This window comes from Vitis vinifera, chromosome 14, assembly GCF_030704535.1.
Source record: "Vitis vinifera cultivar Pinot Noir 40024 chromosome 14, ASM3070453v1".
NCBI classification, from domain to species: domain Eukaryota; kingdom Viridiplantae; phylum Streptophyta; class Magnoliopsida; order Vitales; family Vitaceae; genus Vitis; species Vitis vinifera.
The window spans coordinates 27,935,770-27,960,552 of NC_081818.1; the positions used below are offsets into that span (position 1 = coordinate 27,935,770).

The following is a 24,783-nucleotide window of genomic DNA, read 5'->3' on the forward strand; positions in this document are numbered from 1 at the left end:
AGCGTATCCAATGAAATATACAATATTATATTTATATTTAATTTGTAAAACGAATAAAAACTGATATAAAATATATATTATTTTTAATATTTAAAATAAAATTTTATCATATTCAAATATTTTTATTTAAAAAAATAAAAATTTTATTATGTTAATGATTAAAATATTTAAACTTTATAAATAAATTTTTTATATTATGTTATTTAATATATAAAAATAATTAATACATCATATATTAATATTATTTTATAAATATTTTTTTAATTTTTTTTAATCATAAATTTAATTTATAATAAAAAAATTATTTTATAAAATTAGTATATCAAAAAACAAATATTTGATTTAAAAGAGAAAAAAATAAAATAAAAATAAAAAGAATTTTTGATACGTGGAATATGTATATCACATATTTTACTAAGAGATTAACATATCTTATGTGAAATGAATGAAAAAAAAGAGGAATGAAAAAAAGAGAGTAGATAATATATCCCGAGATAACTTATCATATTCTATTACCAGTCAAATTTAGGACATAAGATAATATCTCATTTTTTATCCTATTATCATATCCGATCAATCAAACATGGTCATAAGGGTTTACCCTTTTTATGGAGTGGAACCATTTAGTACCAAACACAAGTAGAAACACCTCACCTTCTTGGTGGGAGGAATGCATGCAAAAGTAATGAAACAACATGGATTAAACCCTTCTTATGGAGTGGAACCATTTAGTACCAAACACAAGTGAAAACACCTCACCCTCCTAGTGGGACGAATGTATGCAAAAGCAATGAAAATTAGATTGACAGTCATATATTCACTTTTATAAGTCAAATAAACACTTTTATAAGTCAAAGAAATCAAACCGAATTAACCATATTTGAAGTAAAAAATCAAAACAAATTAAATTAAGCTTTTGAAGGTCGGTTTGGCTCAATTTTCATGAATAGGTTACAACCCAACTTAATAGTCCTTTTTAATTCTTAATCCAATTATAAATTTGTGTTTTCTTTGAACCTAAAACCCATTAATTTGTGATTATATTAGACTTTAAGTCTAATTTATTTAAAATTAATTAAAACCAACTTGAATTTAATGTTAAAAATATATGGAATCTATTTAAAATTATTTTAAAAATAATAGAAAAACATAAATTACTTTAATGGAATCTAATGTAAAAACATTTATTAAATATCAAATAGTTATATATAAATTTTAAAATGTCAATTTGGTTTAGTTTTTATAAATTAGTTGGGCCGATTTTTAAAATTCTTAAACTCAATTAACCTTTTTTATTGTTGAAAATTGAATCAACACAATCCATTTTGATTGGTTTAAATTAATCTATCGATTTTTATTTTATTTTTTATTTTTCTTATATCCATAATCATCGAATAACAATTTTGACTTAAAAAAAATATAAGAGGTAATTTTTTTTTATGGGTTAATTTCATTCATCTCATAATGTTTTGGTTAAATACATCTAATTGTTATGGATTTGAAAATTTATTATATATGTTGTTTATTTTGAGTGAGCGAAAAAGTGAATGAAAATAAGAAACGATAAAAATAAAGAAGATATTTTATAAAATTTTAAATGGATGTGAAAAACTTGTATGATTATAAATTTCAATATTTTCAACAAATAACGGCATTAACAATGACATAGGCATTAATGATAACTGAGACGGCGATGATGGGAAGGGCCGAATGGGTGTCGTGTTGCAGTGGTGAAGTTCGTGGGATGAAGAGGCGTGGGAGGAGCTTCTCTCTTGTTGGCCTCAAATTCCACACTAGTGGAATGGACCACTCCACCTAGTCCTCTACCTCTCCCCACTCCTTTTTCAGAAAAGATGCTGCCTCTTTTATGCCTGCTCACCAAAATTTTTGTACTAATGCTCCCACAAACTTCTGAATCCTTTTCAGCCCCATCTTTCCTTTCTTCCAAATTTTGTCCTCCTGTTACCATTTTAAGTAAAAGTCCAATTTCCCAAATAATAATATCAATAACAATGGACTTTTTTTTATGAAGTCATGTTAAAATAAATATATAAACTCTTATTAAAAATTCGTTAGGTAGTTCAATTGGTCAAGATGAATATTGAGAAGTGTGATCCCAATAAATAATGCATAGTTCTGAATTCAAATTCTATATCTTAAATTTATCTGGTACTCCGAGGTTTAAGTTCCCATCATGCTATTAAAAAAAAGAAATCTTTGTTAAAAAAATTTCAAAAAGATGCTTTAATAATTTAAATAGGGTAAAAGCAAAAATGCCCAAGCAAAAGAAGAGAAGGAAAATTTGGAAAAGGTACAAGGGGCTGCTCTACTACACAAAAGTTTGAACCCCACCACCAGTGGTCTCACTTATGAAGATTTGGGTGCTTGATGGCAACCTTTTTTGAGGACTTTGGACCCATTATTGGTACAAGGGTCCAATCCAAATGGTTCATGAACCAAGAATCTTGTATCTTGTTAGTGCATTTCCCTTCTTTTTAATGCCTTTTCTTTCTATTTTTCCACAACCACCTCCTCAGCCTTTGAATGGGCAGGGATCGATTTCATTGATGTCATCATCACATCAATGAAAATGAGTTGATTTGACCAACAAAAAGGAAAAAAGTGAAGTGGGATTTCATTCAACATTTTCAAACCTAGATCTGCTATCATGTTTGTTTCCTAACCCAGTCATAATAATAATAATTATTATTATTTTTTAATTTCCATATCAATTGGGCAAAGGTGTAAAAGTTGAAGTTTGCTTTGAACACTCAGGTCAACCATGACTCATGACATCAGCTAACTACCTTCCTGTTTTTTTCCTTTCAATTTGACATATGGTAAACATTTAAATTAGACTTAGGTGAGAGAAAGCCCACCAAATTATATCCTTCTAGAAGCTAACCAATGATGTGGAAATTTAGAAAATCTTGACAGATCATACTATGATAGTTGGTATATTAAATACCTCCTCTACAAATTACTATAATTACTTCAAAATTAGGAGAAATACCTATTGTATTTTATTGAAAAATAGAAAGAAAAAGAAAATTAATTAATTTAATTAAATGGGTTTTTTTATAATTAGTTTAGGACATATTTAGAATGCTAAAAAAATACCATTTTTAGATTATGGTGGGTTTCCGAAAAAAATGAGAGGAGATAAAAGAAAATTAAAATTAATAAATTATTTTGAAATGTTTATTTAAATTTATTTTATTTATTATTTTTTTATTTTTTAAATATTAAATAATTTTAAAATACATCAAATTTTAATTATATTTGATTTTACCTGGTATTACATCTTTCGCAACCGAACATAGAAAAATAATAATAAAGAAAGTTGGACAAAAATGGACGGCGCTCGTAAGGATGGCGCGAAGTTGAAGGATGGCTGAGAGGAAAGTCGGGTGTGGGCCGTGTGGCGCCTCGAAAACGTAGGCTCTTTCACCCCCTCAGCTGCTTTGCCCCCTCTCTCTTTTTCAACCCATCTTCATTTTTTTTATCGTTTATTTATTAATTTAATAAAGACTGATATAATATTCTCAGAATCTTTGTGATTTGGTTCATTGGTTGGTTGGTTAGTTTTGCGCTCAGGATCCGTTGAATAGAGTGAGGAAGGAGGAGACCCATAGCTCTGCTTCGACTATTGAGTATCTGAAACCCAACCCTTTTGTGAGTTCTGGTTTTTTCTCAGCCGGCTATTCTGTTTAATGCCCGACTCGTAGTTTTTTGTCAAAATAATTTGAGGGTTCCTTTGTTTTTTGTGATGTTGGCACTCATGATTGATGGGGTTGTTTCGAAGAAGCAAGATTGTTCCTTTTTTGTTTTGAGATCATGTGTTATTCTATTGTCTTTGATTCCAAACGAGGGAGCTGGCGGACATGATTGTTTTTAGTTTTGCCTTTTTGTTGTATTTGTGAACCATGCCCTCAAAGCTTTTCTGCTTTGTGGGTCACCCAATACTAATTTTTATTATTCAAGATTTAGTTTAATTCTCTTTTCCCCCCAAGTTTTCTCAGCAGCCAAACATAGCTTTCCTTTAGTCTGTTTAGTTTTTGTTCAATCATGACTCATGAATACACGTTTTGAAATTTGGGATTTTCATTCATGCTCTTTTAGTTTAGATCTTTGATTAGGAAACTGGGTAACATTTGCATTCCATTTTTATCTGTTAGTGCCTTTTCGCCTTATATTAGTTCATGTAGTTGTTGGTAATTTGATGTCTATTCAATTCTCAGAAAGGAAAGAAAAAGTGAATTACTAATTTTTCTTTTCTCCTCTTGCTCTTGTCCCTCAGTAGAGGGATTGCAATGACAACTGCTGTAGCTGCAGGAAGCAGCAAACTGCATTTCAGAGAGACAGTGTGCAGGGGACAAAGTTGTGGCCAGGCTTCTTGGGTTTCCGGTGTAACATTCAAAGGATGCCCACAGAAAGGGCTTTCAGGGTATTTATTTGGGATCTCTTTCCTAGTATTATCCGAGTCTTCATATGAATTTGATGCCACTGCAACTACTATGTACCTTATCATTTAAAGAAAGGAACACCGATTAGAAGTTTACTTTTGAGTACAAGAGATACTTGAGATGTACTGAAATTCCATATTTTTTTCCTGGGTTTGTATAGAAAAAAATTGCATATATCATTTCTATTACTGGAAGATTTACAACTTGCCATTGGTTGGTCTCAATTTCCTTATGCTTTCATATCTTACATATGCTCAAATCATGTAGCATCTCAAAATAATTTTGTCTGTTTGCTGCATTAATATAGAGCTTTTCTGTATATTCTTACCCTTGTGCTAAATGCTTTATTTGTTTATTTATTTTTGTATGATTTCCCAGGTCTTCTTGGGTATCCAAAGTCCTTCAGATCCAGCGACGTAATTTTCGCCAATCTTCAATTAATGACAATTGGAAACCCCTAAGAGCAGTCAGTGCATCATACTTGAAAGATGGCTCTGTAAAGTATTTTGATTTTGCTGTAATTGGCAGTGGAGTTGCTGGTCTTCGCTATGCTCTTGAAGTTGCAAAGCATGGTTCTGTTGCAGTGATAACTAAAGCAGAGCCTCATGAAAGCAACACAAACTATGCTCAAGGTGGTGTTAGTGCTGTATTATGCCCTTTGGATTCCGTGGAGAGTCATATGCGAGACACTATCATAGCAGGAGCTTATCTATGTGATGAGGAGACTGTTAGAGTAAGCTTCTAGACTGATAATTTCGCTCTGTCATTCATTCATTCATCATCTTTGCGATTTGGTAAGAGAATTGATTGCCATTCATTTTTTTCATGGGCTTCACATCCTGCTTAGTTGATCAAACTTGAAAAATTTGTGTGCTGTGCCAAACCCATAAAATTTTAATGTGCACTCCTCCAGGCGTGGGTACCATTTAGGAGGAAGTTTGGTAGGAAAGGGGAAAAATATGGGGTATCGGGAAATCAGGTTAACAATATAGCTTGGAATAAATATTTTCGTTCTTATAATTCTAGGAATTTTCATGGTGGAATGTAACTCAAAAATGCTTTGAAAAAGGTTAAGAGAAGAATCTTTTCCTGAAATGCAACAGTTAATATTAGATGCATATATCTGATATACGTGATACCTCCAAATTCAATCCTCTGTACAGGATAAGATTTGATTATAGTAAATGTACTAGCAAAAAATACTGTAGTACATTATCATGGGTGTCTTCCTTGAGTTACTTCTCAACAAGTCTGGATTGGGGATTTTTCATTTTTCTTTATAGTTCCCTCCTTGTGTTCTGTTCACGGCATGTTGAGACTTAATTATACTATTAAGTTCTGAGAAATTAGAAATAAGAACGCTTTTTTGCACCTATACCTGTTCTTACATTGTGTCAGAAATTCCAGATAAATATTATTCAATTAGCATCATTAACAATTTTCTTATGAGTCATCGAGCTTCTCCTCAAGTTTGTTATTATTCTCTAGGTGGTTTGTACAGAAGGACCTGACCGAATTAGAGAATTGATTGCCATGGGTGCATCATTTGATCATGGGGAAGATGGAAATTTGCATCTAGCGAGGGAGGGAGGGCATTCTCATCACCGAATTGTTCATGCCGCTGATATGACTGGAAGGGAGATTGAACGGGCTCTGTTGGAGGCAGTTGTCAATGATCCTAACATCTTCATGTTTGAACATCATTTTGCAATAGATTTGCTGACTTCTCAGGTTCACTTCTTCTCATGTTCTAATCCCATTCCATACAAAAATATAAAGTTCTACTGCCAAGTATATAGTCTACATTGGTATTTAGCTTTTACATAGTGTATAAAAATGTTTAGGGACAAGTGAATATTGCCAAGGTCTTCATAAGATCTTTGTAGTATAGATTTAGTGCTGTCAGTTTTGGTATTCAGGGGTAGTGCTAATAGTTTACAGGGTTCACACTTAACATATTTAATACTGGGCTTGCAGGATGGTTCTGACACAGTTTGTCATGGTGTTGACACTTTGAATACTGAAACACAAGAGGTAAAAGCAATGGTCCTTAAACCTTTTTTCTTCTGTTTATTATGGTCCTCATTTTTCCTTCTACTCAAAACTTTATTCTGTCCTGTACTTCTTCTAGGTGGTACGATTTATTGCAAAAGTGATTTTACTTGCTTCAGGTGGAGCTGGACACATCTATCCAACAACCACGAATCCTCTGGTATCATATTGGTTTTTTTTTTTTCAAAAAAATTAATTGACTATATAACCTCTACCTTGGAAACACTTTTGCATCTTGGCAGCAGACTAGCTTATTTGGAGAGCTGCAAACTCCTGTCGATGAATTTGCAGTATGCTGCTTCAAGATTGCTACAATGCTTTGCATGTCTCAACATTTACAAAATGAATCAGTATTTGATTAGTAAAAATAAAAATCAAATTACCCAAAATTGAACCTGGATGGCTCCTTACTTCTAAAGTTCAATGTAAAAAGAGAATTCAAATCTCTCTCTCTCTCTTTCTCATATTCATTCCCTTCCTTCTTTAACAAAGTATTACACATCTAATCTTCTGCTTTTAGTAGACTATGACCAATTCTACTTGGATAGCATACATGTATTTTGTAGGATAAATAATTATTGGAATTGAAAGTTTGATTTTCCCTTTTATTGATGTTGTTTTGTTCAAATATATGATAGAACGACAATGGTTGATTGTAGGTCTAATGCTCCTTTATTGAATTCATTGCTGCTATATGCGTATAGGTAGCCACTGGAGATGGAATAGCTATGGCACATCGCGCCCAGGCTGTAATTTCCAACATGGAGTAAGTAGAGAACCTTCAGTTTATTGTTAGAAGAATATATACTCTCTTCTTTTCTATCACCATATCATACTTGTCCTATCAAATAAACAACTATATGGTGCTAGACAGGCTGACATTTTATGATAATGTAAGAGGACCTGGATGTACATCAATTTCGTCATAGCATATGAATGCATAATTTTATCTCCTGTAACGATATAACTACAAAAATATTAATAATCTCCAAAATATGGAGATCAAATCATTTTTTGAAATCCAAAAATAATTTTATGATGATTTGAGGTCCGAAAATAATTTTATGATAATGAAGCTTGTGAAAAACTAAAGGCCTGTTTGGTATTTTTCAACACCATCTTACACACTGGACACATTTCCTCCTGCACATATATACATATATATTTAGAAACAAAACATTTTAGGAATTGCAGTGGTTGGCTGGTTTGACACCTGATTAAAAGGTCTCTAGGATGACAACCATCATTTGTATGTGATTAACGCTTCTATTTTGGTCAAGGAATTCTATTAGCTATAGTTTGGGCATAGGTGTAATAATTTTCCTCTTGCCCAACCAGTTTTCTATTAGAAGATCACATAGTAATTCTGGTTTTGGGGGATTCCTTTTTTTATTATTATTTATTTTTATCTTTTCAGGTTCGTGCAATTCCATCCAACTGCATTAGCTGATGAAGGTCTTCCCATAACACCAGCCAAAACACGAGAAAATGCATTTCTCATCACTGAAGCTGTCAGGGGTGATGGAGGCATCCTCTATAATTTAAGCATGGAAAGGTTCATGCCCTTGTATGATGAGAGAGCAGAGCTTGCTCCAAGGGATGTGGTAGCAAGAAGTATAGATGACCAGCTCAAAAAGCGTAATGAGAAGTATGTGCTACTTGATATAAGCCACAAGCCCAAAGAGAAGATTCTCTCCCACTTCCCTAACATTGCTGCTGAGTGCCTCAAGTATGGTTTAGACATTACCCGCCAACCAATACCAGTGGTTCCAGCTGCTCATTACATGTGTGGGGGGGTTCGTGCTGGACTCCAAGGGGAGACAAATGTGAGAGGCCTGTATGTGGCAGGTGAAGTTGCATGCACGGGTTTGCATGGAGCAAATCGACTTGCAAGCAACTCACTGCTTGAGGCACTTGTTTTTGCACGAAGAGCTGTGCAGCCCTCAATTGATCACATGAGTAATTCCACTCTGGATCTCAGTGCTTCAAATTGGTGGGCAGAACCTGTTGTGCCAACTTCACTTGGGAGCAATATAATGAACGATGTTTTAAGTGGGACAAGAAAAGTGAGGAAAGAACTGCAATCAATCATGTGGAAGTATGTGGGAATTGTTCGTTCAACAAGAAGGCTGAAAACTGCTGAGCAGAGGATTGCTGAGTTGGAGGCTAAGTGGGAGCAGTACTTATTCCAGCAGGGGTGGGAGCCAACAATGGTGGGACTTGAAGCTTGTGAAATGAGGAACCTCTTCTGTTGTGCAAAGCTGGTAGTAAGCAGTGCCCTTGCTAGGCACGAGAGTCGGGGACTTCACTACACCATTGATTTTCCTCACTTGGTGGAAAGCAAGAGGCTGCCAACAGTTATTTTCCCATGTTCCCCTATGAATGGTACTTGGAGTTCACGACAATTGCATAATCAGCATATCCATTAGATGCACAGGGTTTGTATCCACTCTTCCTGCCAAAACTTGTATTTATAGGATACCCTTTTACCTTTTTATGTCTGGAAATTCACCTTCAGCAAGAACTGAAGTGTGACTAACTGCAGTTTGGCAGCATTTCGAGAACCTCCATCAGATTACTTTCTTAGTTTTTTCTTTCTTCCTTTTTTACATTTTGTTTTGTTTTTGTTTTTTTTTTTGGTTTTTTCAATTTGAGATATATATGATTCATTTTTTTCAAATAAAGAAAGAAATTGTGTTCAGGCCAGTATCAAAATGGTCTTCTCATCCTGCTACTTACATAAATTAGTCTCAGTAACTAGGAATTTGCAAATTCATGATTATGTGGCATAGTATGTTTTAACATGTAAGTTACAGTCATTGATCTGTTATATTTAAATTATCATGACTACAATTAGCTGCATTGAGAAAATGTTTCCTATAAATTGTGTTCATATAGTTAAGACATCATTTTTATTTTTCATCCTAGGAATGTCAATGACATCCACTCCTTTGCACAGGTACTTGAAATCCATTACTTCCTAAGCCAGGTTTCATGCATGACAAACCATTATCCCAACTTTTGGGTTGTCTTTGATTTTTCCGAAAGGTTGAAGTGGCCATATTCCATGTACAGTGACTGAAATTCAGTCACAAAGTATCAGGCTTGCAAGATATCTCTTCCTCTGGTAGATGATTGCAGTGAGAAAATGCCTTCTCTTCTTCTTAACCCTTCTAGGAAAGGAATAATCTTTATAATGGTTGAGGGAGTGGCCAATAGTTGAACTCACAACATGGTAGCAGATCTTGTTTCCCTGTTTTACCCTTCCTTGAGTCATTAGCAGCTGGATTTTTAAGAATGGTATGCCCCCCATTGCCAAAGAAATTGGTAATTCAAATCATTCCTTTCTTTTTCCACAAAGATCAAGATGGCCTTACAGTTCCTGTGAGCCCAGAAACCAATTACAGAGGAACCTAATTCTAAAATGATTTGGCATCTGAAATGTTTAGTTTTACATGAGCAGTGATTTTTTATACAATATCCACTCAATCTGCTGAGAACCCAATTTATTACCAAGAAGCAATGAGATTCCAGAATCTTAAAGATGGATCAAAGGCATGAGGCTCAAACAGAGCATCTCCTCCTATCCTTTTCTTCTTAAACCCCAATGCTGACTTTGGAATTTTTAACATAATGCCATTATCAATATCAGATAGATTATCAGGCTTTCAAAGTAATCTTCTGTCATAAGCTGCCCCTTCCCTTTCCATATCCCAAATTATATTCTGTTGTTCTGATTATAAAAAACTAATATATCAATATTTTATAACCCACAAGATTAAAATAGCTTTGGAGGATTATTTGTCCTACTACAAAGCAATGGCAGAACCCGACAGAGAATTCCTTATTGTGATTGAAGAAAGCAATTGTAAAGTATTTCTGAGAGTCCAGGACTTGAATATGGTAGTAAGAAGGAGACAAAGACATGTAACAGGACAATGGATGTGATGCCATTTGAGCTACTGTTTTTAAAGTTGCATATGTTGCCACTTGACCTTGATATCATCCATATTGGTAGGAGCCCAGAAGCCATGCTATGCTTGTTGGCTTTATTAGAACTCTGGTGGAATCTACATTGTCCAGTTAGCCGAAATAACACTACCTATCCATTCAGCCTGGTGATTTTAGTCCTTTCCATCTCGGTGTTCAAGTCTCCCAGTTCATACAATTAAAATCACGCACCACAGAGCTTTATAAGAACCTCAGTGATTCCGGTCAGTTAAGAATCCTCTCCTTTTCATATCCAGTGCACCTAGAAAATGCTTGATTGTAAGACTGCATTCCTATTCTTTGTTGGGGTTCCCAATTCTGCTTTCTGTTGCCATATTTCATTTCTTGGCAACTAAACTGAGCTTGAATGATTTGTTGTGCTAACTCTCATGGTTTAACAGATGACATCTTTGGCTCAGGGATGATCTCATCATATGCAGCCCGTCTCCCAAAACCTGGTGAATTTTCAAAGGCCTTGTACACAATTGATATTGGCCATAACGATCTTGCATATGCTTTCCAAAACAAGGACTTTTTACAAGAGTACGGTAATTTAAAAAAATTATTCTTAAATTATTGTAGCAGAAGAAGTTATTCCAAATGTATAATAATTTTTGCCAGGTAGGAGAGAGGGGGCATAGATAATTTTTTTTTAAAAAAAAAAATTAAATGGAAATCCAAAAAAAAAAAAAAAATCAAAAGGGAAATCGTCTCTTGACATTAAAAAAAATTAATATTACAAAAAATAAATTTTTTTTTTAAAAATTCCCTTTTAATTTTTTTTAATTTAGTTTGGAAAATCATTTCCAATTTTTGGTAATACTATTTTTTTTAATGGGAAATTTTTTTTAAAATTTTCCTTTGACTTTTTTTTTTTTTAATTTAGTTTGGAAAATCATTTCCAATTTTTTGTAATATTATTTTTTTTTAATGGGAAATCGTCTTTTGATTTTTTTTTTTTAATTTAGTTTGGAAAATCATTTCCAATTTTTGGTAATATTATTTTTTTAATGGGATTTTTTTTAAAATTTCCCTTTGAATTTTTTTTTTAATTTAGTTTGGAAAATCATTTCCAATTTTTGGTAATATTATTTTTTTTTAATGGGAAATTTTTTTTGAAATTTCCCTTTGAAATTTTTTTTTAATTTAGTTTGGATTTCCAATTTTGTGTAATATTATTTTTTTTATTTTTTTATTTTGGGACTTTTTTTTCTTTTTTAAAAATTTATTTTTTGTAATATTAATTTTTTTTAATGAGAAATCGTCTCTTGAAGAGACGATTTTCTTTTGAGATTTTTTTAAATTTATCTTTTGTAATATTTTTTTTTTTTAATGGGAAATTGTCTGTTCAAGAGACGATTTCCCTTTTGAATTTTTTTTTTTAAATGGGAAAATCGTCTGTTCAAGAGATGATTTCCCTTTGATTTTTTTTTTAAATTAGTTTGGATTTCCAATTTTTTGTAATATTAATTTTTTTTTTAATTTGAGATTTTTTTAAAAAAAATTATTTTTTGTAATATTAATTTTTTTTTAAATTTGAGATTTTTTTTATAATAATTTTTTTTCCCTTTGAATTTTTTTTTTTAAATTAGTTTGGATTTCAAATTTTTGTAATATTAATTTTTAAAAAAAATTAGTTTGGATTTCCCTTTTGATTTTTTTTTTAAAAATTAGTTTGGATTTCCAATTTTTTGTAATATTAATTTTTTTTTAATTTTAGATTTTTTTAAAAAAATTATTTTTTGTAATATTAATTTTTTTTTTAAATTTGAGATTTTTTTATAATAATTTTTTTTCCCTTTGAATATTTTTTTTTAAATTAGTTTGGATTTCAAATTTTTGTAATATTAATTTTAAAAAAAAAATAGTTTGGATTTCCCTTTTGATTTTTTTTTTAAAATTAGTTTGGATTTCCAATTTTTTGTAATATTAATTTTTTTTTTCTAATTTGGGATTTTTTTTAAAAAAAATTATTTTTTGTAATATTCATTTTTTTTTTTGTTAGAAATATGAGGTTAATCCAACCTATGGTAATCACCTTAGAGAGGGGGGGGGGGGGGGGGGGGAGGGGGGGGGGGTGAATAGGGTGATGGTCTCTTTTCGCAAATTTAAACTATGTGAATGAAGAAACAATTATATGCAAGTATATAATAAGCAATATAAAGACAATTGCATATAAATTAAAGATTAGGGAAGAGAGAATGCAAACACAAGAGTTTATAGTGGTTTGGTGCAACCTGGCATACATCCACTCTCTTCTAGCTTCAATCCCAAGCTTGAAGTTCCACTAATTCAAGGCTTCCAAACCAAGCCTTCAAGTAATACAATTGGATTATGGTTCCAATTCACCCTCTTGGACTTTTGGCTCAAAACACCCTTTACATTTCTCAAGAGATATCCCACTCTTAAACAACCCCTCAAGTGATACCTCACACTTGAGAAACTTTCTTTCAAATGTTTATAAATAAAATGATCTCTCAAAAATCCTAGCACAAGAACTTTAAGCTCAAATGATACAAGAAAAACTAAGATTGAATTGTGCACTAAAGATATGCAAGTTTTGAAATAATGGTGCACTAAAAAATACTCTTCCAATGCTCAAATATAATAAAAAAAGATTTAGGAAGGTTAAGTTCTTTAAACAATGAAGATTGTAGCATTTTTATAGAAGAGAAAAACCAAATTAGTCGTTTGGGGGTTCGACCGGTCGAGTTAGGGGTCGATCGGTTGACTAGCTGTTAGCATTAAATGCTTGGCAGGTGACCGTTAGCCTCAACCGGACCTCGATCGGACGAGCATAACTGGTCGACCGGTTTCTCATCCGGTTGAACCGGTTGAGCCATTTTTTGGCTCAACGCCCAACCTTTTTCAACTTTAAAACCTTTTAAAACAAGTTTGAAAGATATTTAACACAAGATTTTAGTTGAAAAACATAAAATCATCAAATTCTAAAGATATTTAAAACAATATTACTCTTGGAAGATTTTGGTGCATAAATAAAGAATGAAATGTATGAAAGTCCTAGTGCACCAACAACCTTACAAAGAGATTTTATGAAGCTTGGGTCTTGAAAAACTCTTCTCTTTGAGGTGGTCTTCTTCTTTATGATTTCTTATTGGCTTGATTTATCTTTGTGATTGTCACTTTGGAAATCGTCTTGCCTAATTACACTTGAAATATAATTATTAGTTCTAAACCTTGTTTTGTTATCATCAAAATCAAGATTAACCAAACCTTGGTTTCACATTTTTAATGGGAAATCATTTTTTTTTAATATTAAGAGACGATTTCCCTTTTGATTCTTTTTTTCCTTTGAATTTTTTTTAAAATTAATTTGGATTTCCAATTTTTTGTAATATTAATTTTTTTAAAATTAGTTTGGATTTCCTTTTTGATTTTTTTTTTAAAATTAGTTGGATTTTCAATTTGTTGTAATATTAATTTTTTTTTTAATGGAAATCGTCATTTCAAAAGACATTTCTCTTTTATTTTTTTTTAAAATGGGAAAATCGTCTCTTCAAGAGACGATTTCCCTTTGAATATTTTTTTTAATTAGTTTGGATTTTCAATTTTTTTTAATGAAGAGATGATTTCCTTTTTGAATTTTTTTTATTTCCATTAATTTTTTTTTTAAAAAAAATCGTCTTTTCAAAAGACGATTTTGCTTAAAAATTTTTTTATCCCCGATCCCTTTCTTTTACCTGATAAAAACTATCATATATTTGGAATAACTTTTTTTTTTGGGATAATTTAAAAATAATTTTTTTAAATCACTATAGTCGTGTCAAAAGTCCTCCTAAACAAGACAGAAGAGCAGGTTCGAGCAACTATTCCAAACATAGTTAATCAATTCACTCAAGCACTACAGGTAAGCAACAAACACCTGTGAACACACAATTTCATTCACATATAAATATTTTTAGGCACATTACTGTTAAGTCAGTACCAAACCCAACTAACACATCTAGCTTTTTCAAAAACAAATTCCACAAAATACGGATCTTCACACCTTTTCAACTAATTCTACTACTAACAAAAGATACAAAAGATTTCTTAAAGTATCTAGAAAATTCTCAAATTCTAACAACACTCCTCTGATTCATTGCCATTTCTTCGGTTGCATTTCACGGTCCTGTAATCACCATCTCATTTATGGTAATCCTTGACATTGTAGCAACTTTACGATGAAGGGGCAAGATTCTTCTGGGTGCACAATCCAGGACCAATTGGTTGCTTGCCATTAAGTGCTATACCGTACCAAGCCATGAACGGTTCTCTTGACCAGTACGGTTGTATCAAGTACCAAAACGACATTGCTCAGGAGTTCAACCAGCAGCTAAAGGACGGTGTAACCCAACTTAAGACCCAGCTCCCACTTGCTACATTCACCTACATTGACATCTATTCAGCTAAATTTTCACTAATCAGCGATGCAAAGAATCAAGGTAGGCCTGTTTATCAGTCTCATTGTTAACAATATTCCACTGTAATGTGGTGTTCTGGCTCACTCATAATCTGTAGGACTGGTCTAAATTGTGTGGTGACGGCAGGCTTTGATGACCCTTTGAACTACTGTTGTGGTAGTCTATTTCCTTATCCAGTCTTCTGTGGCTCTACCATGGAAGTGAATGAGACAGTGTATGGTAATCCTTGTGATGATCCCTGGGCTCGCATTAGCTGGGATGGCATACACTATACTGAGGCTGCCAATCGATGGGTTGCAACCAAGATTATCAGCCGTTCACTGTCTGATCCTCCGGTCCCAATTACAAATGCTTGTTCTTAGCCCAAACACATGGTCATTGTTTGCTATCCAACAACTCAATTGTCTTGGTCCATTGCATATAATTCAGAAGGGTGCATGAGCTATAAGTATGTGGAGGTATTGTTGGTTTAAGACATAGCTGAACTGGTATGAATTTGAACAAAAATAAATGGATTCCATCAGAGTCATGATAATCTGCCTTGGCCTTGTTCATGGAAAAAAAATAGTAGTAAATAAACTCTGTAATAGAGGATGTCCTGTTTGACATAATTCAAGTTGTGATTTGAGGGATCTTTGTGGAACATAATAACAAGGCTTAATACCTGATCCCAAAAGTGAGACCAAGTACTTTTGCAATGGGTTTGGGTCTAATATGAGCACATCCGCACAGGCATTTCCGAGGTTTCACTGTTAAACAATCCAAGAATAGAAGTCTAATTGCCCGAATTCCAGTCACAAAAGATTGTTCTTCAGTAGCCGAAGATCGAATGATCCTCCTGGTTTATGATGTGCCATGTATCAATTATCACGTCACGTTTAGAACATATCTGAAAAAAGGAAAATGGGAAGTCCTCAAAAGAAATAGTTGAACAATAGAACTGAAAATTCTGGAACTAAGTATAAAATAGAAAGGGAGAAGTACAGAAAAAACTGATCCAACATTAATGTCTGGATGTGATTTGAGTGGACCATGTCCTGGAACTATGATGTAGTCCCCCACTGCATCCAAATGAAGTGCGCGTGGTCCTAAACCAAATGAGGAGGGAGGGGGACCAACAGCCAACCCACAAACTCATAAGTCATAGGTGACACGCCTTGAGTCTTGTTCTTTACTCCTTCTCATGGAAAACGGTCGAGGGTCCCTTCATCAACCACAAGCCCATTCTCTCTTTTATCTCACATTTATTACATACTACACATTTCAAACAATCGCCCCCATTAGCTATTAGCTTCAATCATTTTATTAACGACTCTCAAACTCTGAAAGCACTAGGAGAAAATTTCTGAAACATCACCTTCTGGATGTGAATATATTCAATTTATAGTCAAATTTTTGTCACAACCCTTACCATAAATTCAAAATAAGGATAATATACATTAAGGGTCATCATGACTTGGGAAGGACGTGAGATGTAGGGCTTGGGGGCATCATCATGTGTGGCCTGTGAAGTCACGGACTTGCAGCCTTCATCATATAAACAATGCAGTCCAATTGATGGGTTAATATTTGTTATCTGCAAAATATGGGCTATTTTATCCTTTTGATCAAATACCCGGTCATGGTTGATGTAGCATTTCCCTAAAAATAATCAAATATTCTTCAAATGGGTCCAACCCAATTGAATATATGGGATGATCACTAAGAAACAAATCGTATCTTTCTCTTATTATTTTATCCTAACTAAGACCAAATTTATTATCTGTCTGCAAATCAACCTACTACCTTTTTAGGTACAATCAAACACAGATGACTTCATCATTTTGAACACAACAGATCACATCTCACTTGTCAGTGGCTATAACTCAGTGGAGCGCTGTGAGGATTCTTGTGTTAGCTGGAGTTGAAGGAAAAGAAAAAAAATGGAGTCTGTAAAGCTGTTTTGGCTGTTTGGCCTATTGATTATAGGATCAGCAGGAGAGTGTATGGGAGTGATGGGCGGTCATGGTCCACGGAGATGCAGCTTTCCGGCTATTTTCAACTTTGGTGACTCCAATTCAGACACTGGAGGACGGTCTGCAGCCATCAGTGAGGTCTTTCTGCCCAATGGCGAAACCTTCTTCGGCAAGGCTTCAGGAAGGTTTTGTGATGGTCGCCTAATATTAGACTTCATAAGTAAGTCCATATTTTCTTTATACAAATATTTCAAGTCGTTGTCTTTCTTCTAAGTTTTATTCAGCGCAGGTGAGACACTGGGCTTACCATATTTGAATGCATATTTGGATTCCATGGGGACGAATTTCTGGCATGGAGCAAATTTTGCGACTGGGGGTTCATCCATTAGGCCAGGGGGGTATAGCCCATTCCACCTTGAGATCCAACTCGCTCAGTTCAAACGATTTAAATCTCAAACTACAGCTCTGTTTCTGCAGCTGAACCATAACTGTCAGTCTCTTTCTCTATCTTGCATGCGGCCTTTTTGGGCACTGAAATCATACTAACAGGCCGTGGTTGGTCTTGTTTCTGTCATGTCTAGGCACTACAGCACCTTTCAAAAGCGAAGTCCCAAGGCCCAGGGACTTCTCAAAGGCACTATACACCATTGACATAGGGCAGAATGATCTTGCTTATGGTTTTCAGCACACAAATGAGGAAAAAGTGCTTGCTTCCATTCCTGATATCCTCAATGTGTTGTCTGGAGTAGTACATGTAAGTATTTTGAGTCAGTTTGTCTCCAGTTTGGGCATGATCAAACAGTTATATTCAAGCTTGAAACTTATGGTGGTGTTCCATGTTTCAGCAACTATATGAGGAAGGTGGAAGAACATTTTGGATACATAACACAGGCCCAATCGGTTGCTTGCCATACAGTGTTATATATTACCAACAAAAACCCCGAAATCTGGACCGTTACGGCTGCGTGAAGCCTCATAATAAGGTGGCCCAGGAATTCAACAAGCAACTTAAGGACATGGTCATCAAGCTAAGGGCACAGCTTCCTCATGCAGAATTCACATATGTGGATGTGTATTCGGTTAAATACTCATTGGTTAGCCAAGCAAAAGATCTAGGTAACTCCAGAAAAACCAATCACAATGCAGTGATATTTCTTAGTTTTTTTCTAAAATTAAACCATGTTTAGGTATCAAGAAGTTCCTAATTATTTGGGTAATGGTGATGGGCAGGTTTTGTTGATCTGATGAACTTCTGTTGTGGTAGTTACTACGGTTACCATGTGGAATGTGGGCAGAAAGCAGTGGTGAATGGAACAGTCTATGGTATTCCATGCGAACATCCATCCAGGCACATTAGCTGGGACGGCACACACTACTCAGAGGCGGCCAACGAATGGGTTGCAAAAGCCATTCTCAATGGCTCCTTCTCCGACCCACCAATTCCAGTATCAGAGGCTTGCCATCAGTAGCAGCAGGCCTAGTCACGGTGTAACAAGCCAACCACTGGCGTACTGGTCACAAAAAATATTGGCGGATTGTAGTACAATTCAATGAATTTTCGAGGAACATGTTCTTCCATTTAGATGGAATTCTCTATTGATGCAGAAACTGACTTACCAGTATTCTTAACTCTCAGTTCAAGTTTTCCATCAGGCAGTTTGGTGTACCAAGAAAAGAAAATGAAATCCCACCATTTCTTTATTAAAACATGAGACATACAAACAACAATTTGACTGAGGAATTTCAACAATTCCTTACACAATTGAATATAAATGCAACTTTTCATGAGGACCCCATATGTAGTATAATCAAGAATTTGGTGCCAAATCCCCTTTGTCACCGTTATTCTTTGCGTTTCCCCAATTTTTCCAGCAAGAATCTAAAAATCCGACCAACCACCTAACATGTATTCTTTTCTCTAAAGCATATTTTACAAGAATATAATAAATACATCGTTGAATCATTGGCTTATAATACCTTGATGGCATCATTTATTGTCGTCTGAGGGTTGGTGTCAAGGAAGGTTTGTAGTGATCTGGTTTTCCTACTCCGAACCCTGCCTGCTTCTGTCAATAACTCTGTCAACCTTCTCTTCTCATCATCTACATCAGGATTTGCTGTCCCCAGCTTCTCCTCTCTTACCCCAACAACATATTCCAAAATTTCAATGGCATCCTCCAACCTGTGCAAATATGATTTGAAAGCAAGAGATGTTTAATAATCAGAGTTAAAGATAATCCAGTTCCAATGACAAATTTATATCTAAGTCCTTCTGGTGGCTAAGAAAAAAATATAGGAAAAACTAGAATCCTACTACAACCACTCTAATCCAATAATCCTTTCATGTATCTTCTCAACCACCAAACAGGGTGTAAAGGTGTTTAAAAACTCTACTCACAGAACCTTATCTGATGGGAATTTGGACTTCAATATAGCCATCAAAGATTGACAACATTTGTCATTGGACAACCTTGTCTTGGCTCGTTTCAAAGTCAAGACAGAACAGACAGAAGAAAAAAAACAGGACTCAAACACAACATTTTGTAACAAATGATATCTATAATAGACAGGGAAAAGAGCAATGATGCCATACTTTCACCATAAGACATAACCAAAAATTTATGATGACTAGCATTTCTTAAAACTATGAAGTATAAACAAGTCAATCACTGAAAAGAAGACTATAGTTAATAACACTAGTGAAGATACTCAGTAGGCAACTCATGCTGATGTTGAAAACATGTAGTGAAAGGGTTTATACCTGCCCATTGCATCGTAAGTGCCAGCAAGATTACTGTAAATCCCTAATGTGTCAGGGTGGCATGGTCCATATTCCTTTTCCAAAATACTCCTTGCTTCTTCAAACAGCTCAGCAGCCTCGCCTATTGCATAACGTTGCACGCAGGCAAGGCCCATTTGATTCAGAGCGATCCCAAGGAAAGCAGATTTCTTCTCTCCACTTGCTCGAAGCTTTGAAATGGCACAGCTGAAGGAGTTGTATGAGGCAGAGTAATTTCCCATCATATAATATATGACCCCCATCTGGGCCTCAATTCCTGCAATTGTGCTTTGCTGACCTGGGGCATTACCGTATATCTTTAAGGCTTTCTGAAGTAACTTGAGTGCCTGCTCCAGCTCATTCATGGATTCAAAGATAGCTGAAATATCAATTAAACCACTGGCAATCTCTTCTGAGGGGATTCCAGGATTGGGCTTTCCATAAAGCCGAAGGGCATTTTCACAGTAAGATTTGGACTCCCTTAATTTTCCTACCTTGTTGTATAGATCAGCCAAGCGGACAAAAACTGAAGCCACAGTTGGATGATTCTCCCCTTTAGTTGATTTAAACACAGTGAGAGCTTTCTGATAGGAAAAAACAGCCTCATCATATCGAGCCAGAGATAAATACGTGTCACCAATGCTGCAATCGATGGATGCCGCATCTATTTCCTGGCCATTTGCTGCCATTGCCATGCCTGCTAAAACATAATGCTCAAGAGCAGCTTCATAATCTCCTTTTGAGTCACAGATAAGCGCCATTAGTCTCCTGTCTGCTGCTTCTTCAAGAGAAGCAGGTGTGCCATTCTTCTTGTGGATGTTGAGGGCCATCTGGCAAAGCTTCTTGGCCTCATCAAATTGCAATGCTTGAACATGAGCCTCAGCTAAGTACCTGCAAGTCTCACCAAAACGAGAGTCCATTTCTCCCAAGACTTGTCTTTGGATCTCCAAACCTGCTGTGTAGCACAGTATAGAGTTCTCAATCTGCCCTATCATTGCATAAGTATCACCCAACTGCATGCATCCAACAAATTTAGCAAGAGCATGATTCTGCCCCTCCTCTATCACAGGAATTTCAATCGAGCGCTCAAGAGAAGGAATTGCCTCATCATACTGGCCTAAGCTGCAGTATATTGCAGCTATGACATGCAGACACATGACCAGCTCCAAATTGGGTTTCCCATTCCCAGTTATCTCAAATGATTTCACTGCCCGAAGAGCCAGTTCAAGAGCTTTCTGGGGATTTTCCCCTGAAGAAATCAAATCCCTTGTTTGTTTAAGTAAGAATGGTCCCAAGTCTGGGTTATCTAGTCCCGCCTCAAGGAGATCCTCGGTTCCATTGTGGAACTTCACTCCTGAAGCAAAATTCTTTTGCTTCCTAATGGGAATAACCCCATTTGGTTTTCTCAAATTCCTCTCACGCCTTTTATCAATTGGAGGCCTCTCATTAGGATTTGATTTAGGGGATCCTTCAGATTCCAAATGCAAATGAGAAGGCCTCTTCCATTGCAGTGAAGGAACAGACTTTTCACTTGCAAATTGGGTCTTATCCTTTATTCCAGTCCTTCTATCAACAGAACCATTTTCTTTCTCAGAAACCAAATTGCCTTCATTATCCTCTCCTTTATTCTTCATCATTACAACCTCTTTCATTACCTCCGCATCTCCAAAAAGTCCTCCCACAAGATGGTACAATTCTGAATCAATCCTTGACTCATTGCCGTATGATATAAAGCTGCGTCTAGAGGGTGATTGATCAGAGCTCTGCATCTCACATACATTGTGATACAGCTGCTCGATGGAGGTATTGATCACACCATCAATAACCAGATCAATAGACCCACTCTCATGACTCTGTGGACTCAAAGCACTCACTGGAGAATTACTGAAACCCTCTTTAGGAGTGTAATTTGCCATGCCGTCTCTATGCAGTCCATCCATTACAAGTCCAGGCATCTTTACACCAACTACAAATCAAGGACAAGTCCTGAAATTAAACAGAATCTTATGTACACAGCAGACTGCCTAAAAACGAATAAAAAAAATAAAAATAAAAAACCCAAATAAGGACCACAATTATCACATTGAAAAACCTACTCAAACATCTGAAGTATACAATGATTGGGAAACGTCCCCACATCCATAAATAGCAATATCAGAAAATGTTCCACAAATAAGCAACAGAACTACAATCACTTGTTGCCATAATTTACCATTGTGGCTGAAAAAATCACCATTCTACATTGTCCATGTCCAGGAAAACCAGTTATTGAACAACCAACCAAAAAAAAAAAAAAAAACACGGGGGAAAACTGGAAAGAAGGAAAACCCAGTACAGATCTCTACAAAAAAATCTAAATCAACATTCAATAATGTGATCTAAAATGCCAAAAGAAATCACAAACAACTAATAAGTTAACAAAAAACGCCTCAGAAATTCGGTAGGAGTTTGCAGAAGAGAGGGCAACTAGAATGTTCACTGAAAGTGGGAACTGAATTATAAGAAATTAATGACAAGGAAAAAATGTGTACCTTATCAATCTGCCAAGAAAGACAAGGCCAAGATATCACGCTCTCTGGGTTTGATGCATAGAGGGAAATTGTGGCCACATCTCTCTGTAGTGCTTCTATTTATATATATACAGGCACAGACACAAATGAGAAGTGAGAGGAGAGGTCAGAGGAGGGGTTGGGGGTTGTAAGAAAATGGTGAGGGCAAAAATGGGTTAGGGAATAAATAAAGGAAAGTAGAGATAATATTTAAAAATTGTGGGGTCGCAGAGAGGTGGGATGTTGAAGCAAAAAGGAAGGCGACTTTTCTCCCACTGCCCACTGCCCTCTGGCCTCTGCAACCGACCAGCCCATTTTCGTAATTATCAACTTCTTTGGGGGTTCTATTTTTTTCATGATATTGAAATTTGGCGCGATTAACGGTTTTTCAACTGGAAAAGACGGCGGAAATGTTTGCGTGACGGTGTCGATTCCGGACGTGTCTGAAACTGCGTTCAATTTTTGCCACGTGGCCGTGGAGATGTTTCTGGCTTAGCTGGCGTTGGTACAATGATTGAGTGGGTGCCTTTGTGGGGCAGTATTACAGCGGTGTCGTTTTGACCTTGGGCCTTGTATTTTTTGAAAAGGCCATTGGACCATAATGTGGGACCAAGCCCGCCGCAGTATGGCCCACACAACCGTTGAAGTTGAAGAGTAACGGAAGTTTCAGTCATAGGTAAAATATCTGGTTTGGGCCGATTAGGAAAGCCCAAAGATGGGCTAGAAACCAGGGACATTAGAAGCCATTACTTTGTAAATCATAATTTGATCTTGAGATTATATATGATTTGATTCACCTTTTTTTTTTTTTTGGTTTTATATTTTTAAAGTAAAATTTTTTTTCTAGAAAATTATTTTTTAAAAAATAAATAAATAAATGAAATTTTTTTAGAATTAATGTTAACTGTAATATATGGTGTGGTTATCAACAAAGCCATGGCTTTCAAGGTGGGGGCCAAGCCCAACAGCATGGCACATCTTACCAAATGGCCGGTCACATTATCCATAGCTAAACGATATTTCCCAACAAAGTGAAAAAGCGACGGCCCAACCCAATCGGCCCAATGGGCTTATCCACCATCTGAAAGTTACCCCTGATGTACAAATCCGAAGGCTTGAGTCCAATGAAATGAACTGCCAGGTTGCCAACGTCTCAACAGCAAACAGAATCAATTGATTGAGAAATCCAAAAATAGAAAATTTCCCAATCTGCACACTCTCCCTTTGTTTTTTCAATTTTTTTATTTATTAAGTAATGCATCATCCATGAAAGCCCACAAAATAAAGTGATTTATAAGATGCTACCAACAACTACTTTTGAAATGGACACTTGTATTTATTCTGGTGCTGCAGCCCATTTGGTTGGTGGTTAGGGACCATATTTTTGGAATGTTTAGGTGACGGTGAACTCAATTTAGACCTTGCCCACTTCAAAGCAACCTGGTCTTATAAAGAAAAATTTAAGAAAATGATTTCAAATATAAGTAAAATAAGTTTGAAAAAGCGTAAAAATAATTTATCAACTTTAATATCTCTTTTTTTCAAAATAAGCTTGAAAAAGTATATAAAAATATTTTATCAACTTTAACCTCTCTCTCGTTTTTCCTTTAACCTAGAGAAAGCTCTCTCTCTCGTATAGTATTATCTGTCCTATTTAGATAATCTCAATTAAGCAAATGGTCTCTCGTTTTTCCTCTCTCTCTCTCCCCTTTAACCTAGAGAAAGTTAGTATTATTTATCGTGATCTCAATTAAGCAAATGGTTAGGATATAAAGGCTGGTGCCACACCAATTTCATTGATAAGGATGAATGTGTAAGTGAAATAGCAACCCACCAACAAATTTTAATTATCTTATAAGCTTTGAATGTGTGATGTCTCCTCTTCACCACTCACCCCAACAACAATGACCAACACCCACTTGGGACATTGAGATATTTAGCCATATATTACATGTACCAATGAATGAATCACTAAGCCATGTATTGGAATATGCCTTCGTGGGAAAGTCTAGGGATGTGAAATGCTAACGATTCCATTTAATATTTCCTTTCAATTACAACTTAGGTTGAGGGCAAATCATTTTAAACAATTTGAAGCTTGAATATAACATAAGTCTAGGGTTTGGGTGGAATTGCATTGAGGTCAATTTTGGCATTTTGGAAAATGACTCCTTGAAATGGACTAGATATGATCATTTTAGGTTACTATTAGAAATTTGAAATTCTTGCGATGTTCATTCTCATTCTAATATTTGATTATTTAAGAATTTTTTTTTTGGAACTTAATGCCTATTATTTTATAAATAAAAACCTTTCAGTTTATATTAAAAACAATTACCTTTATTTATAAGGGTTCTTTGATTAAAAGGTTCACTAAAAATCTAATTTTTTAAATTTAATTCTTTTTTTTTTGTCTCATTTTGACAAAAAAACACTTGCTATTTTTTTAATGTAAAAATAACATTTTCTTTGAAAACTTATATGTAAATACTTGAAATGGTAAATGACATTTATGTAAAAAAAATATGTTATTTTTCAAGGATTAAATTCATAATTTTGGGAATTTAT

The 24,783-nt window shown here is 34.9% G+C and overlaps 4 protein-coding genes across 9 annotated transcripts; 3 read left to right on the forward strand and 1 right to left on the reverse strand.

The window, feature by feature from the left end:
* Positions 1 to 3,318: 3,318 nt before the first annotated feature.
* On the forward strand, positions 3,319 to 9,224 carry LOC100242339 (L-aspartate oxidase 2-a, chloroplastic). 4 transcript variants are annotated; one of them, XM_010662613.3, is made up of 9 exons: positions 3,319 to 3,437; positions 3,586 to 3,675; positions 4,301 to 4,447; positions 4,845 to 5,199; positions 5,955 to 6,197; positions 6,444 to 6,500; positions 6,598 to 6,678; positions 7,223 to 7,284; positions 7,936 to 9,224. In XM_010662613.3, the coding sequence occupies exons 3-9, from the start codon at positions 4,314 to 4,316 to the stop codon at positions 8,945 to 8,947; spliced, it is 1,944 nt and encodes a 647-aa protein (XP_010660915.1). In that variant the 5' UTR covers positions 3,319 to 3,437; positions 3,586 to 3,675; positions 4,301 to 4,313; the 3' UTR covers positions 8,948 to 9,224. The 4 variants fall into 4 exon arrangements, with proteins under 4 accessions (XP_010660915.1, XP_019080905.1, XP_010660914.1 ...); XM_019225360.2 differs by having other exon boundaries at positions 4,304 to 4,447; XM_010662612.3 differs by having other exon boundaries at positions 3,432 to 3,675.
* A 1,399-nt stretch (positions 9,225 to 10,623) lies between these two features.
* LOC100853218 (GDSL esterase/lipase At3g27950) lies at positions 10,624 to 15,409 on the forward strand (the record flags this gene model as incomplete). Its single annotated transcript, XM_019224868.1, has 5 exons — positions 10,624 to 10,732; positions 10,928 to 11,056; positions 14,318 to 14,376; positions 14,683 to 14,953; positions 15,059 to 15,409. Coding segments are annotated over 5 exons (804 nt in total), but the record flags the coding sequence as incomplete, so codon positions are not given.
* Positions 15,410 to 16,537: 1,128 nt separating this feature from the next.
* Positions 16,538 to 18,509, forward strand: LOC100259449 (GDSL esterase/lipase At3g27950). The gene is made up of 5 exons (XM_002274376.5): positions 16,538 to 17,107; positions 17,177 to 17,377; positions 17,469 to 17,641; positions 17,733 to 18,003; positions 18,118 to 18,509. Exons 1-5 carry the CDS (start codon positions 16,855 to 16,857, stop codon positions 18,354 to 18,356), a joined length of 1,137 nt encoding a protein of 378 aa, XP_002274412.4. The 5' UTR covers positions 16,538 to 16,854; the 3' UTR covers positions 18,357 to 18,509.
* A 53-nt stretch (positions 18,510 to 18,562) lies between these two features.
* On the reverse strand, positions 18,563 to 22,370 carry LOC100254332 (protein KINESIN LIGHT CHAIN-RELATED 2). 3 transcript variants are annotated; one of them, XM_010662615.3, is made up of 3 exons: positions 22,198 to 22,370; positions 19,649 to 21,632; positions 18,563 to 19,069 (listed from the first exon to the last, which is right to left on the reverse strand). In XM_010662615.3, the coding sequence occupies exons 2-3, from the start codon at positions 21,619 to 21,621 to the stop codon at positions 18,856 to 18,858; spliced, it is 2,187 nt and encodes a 728-aa protein (XP_010660917.1). In that variant the 5' UTR covers positions 21,622 to 21,632; positions 22,198 to 22,370; the 3' UTR covers positions 18,563 to 18,855. The 3 variants fall into 3 exon arrangements, with proteins under 3 accessions (XP_010660917.1, XP_010660916.1, XP_010660918.1); XM_010662614.3 differs by having other exon boundaries at positions 19,649 to 21,652; XM_010662616.3 differs by having other exon boundaries at positions 19,649 to 21,690.
* Positions 22,371 to 24,783: the final 2,413 nt, after the last annotated feature.

Excerpts from the sequence above, each read along its gene's own strand:
- LOC100254332 (XM_010662615.3), bottom strand. The coding sequence starts at position 21,621 with ATGCCTGGACTTGTAATGGATGGACTGCATAGAGACGGCATGGCAAAT. Across the intron at positions 19,070-19,648 it reads ACTTACGATGCAATGGGCAG|GTTGGAGGATGCCATTGAAA; the intron begins GTATAAACCCTT and ends ATATTTGCACAG.
- LOC100242339 (XM_010662613.3), top strand. The coding sequence starts at position 4,314 with ATGACAACTGCTGTAGCTGCAGGAAGCAGCAAACTGCATTTCAGAGAG. Across the intron at positions 4,448-4,844 it reads CCACAGAAAGGGCTTTCAGG|GTCTTCTTGGGTATCCAAAG; the intron begins GTATTTATTTGG and ends ATGATTTCCCAG. Across the intron at positions 6,679-7,222 it reads CAACAACCACGAATCCTCTG|GTAGCCACTGGAGATGGAAT; the intron begins GTATCATATTGG and ends ATATGCGTATAG.
- LOC100259449 (XM_002274376.5), top strand. The coding sequence starts at position 16,855 with ATGGAGTCTGTAAAGCTGTTTTGGCTGTTTGGCCTATTGATTATAGGA. Across the intron at positions 17,642-17,732 it reads TGTTGTCTGGAGTAGTACAT|CAACTATATGAGGAAGGTGG; the intron begins GTAAGTATTTTG and ends TCCATGTTTCAG. Across the intron at positions 18,004-18,117 it reads TAGCCAAGCAAAAGATCTAG|GTTTTGTTGATCTGATGAAC; the intron begins GTAACTCCAGAA and ends GGTGATGGGCAG.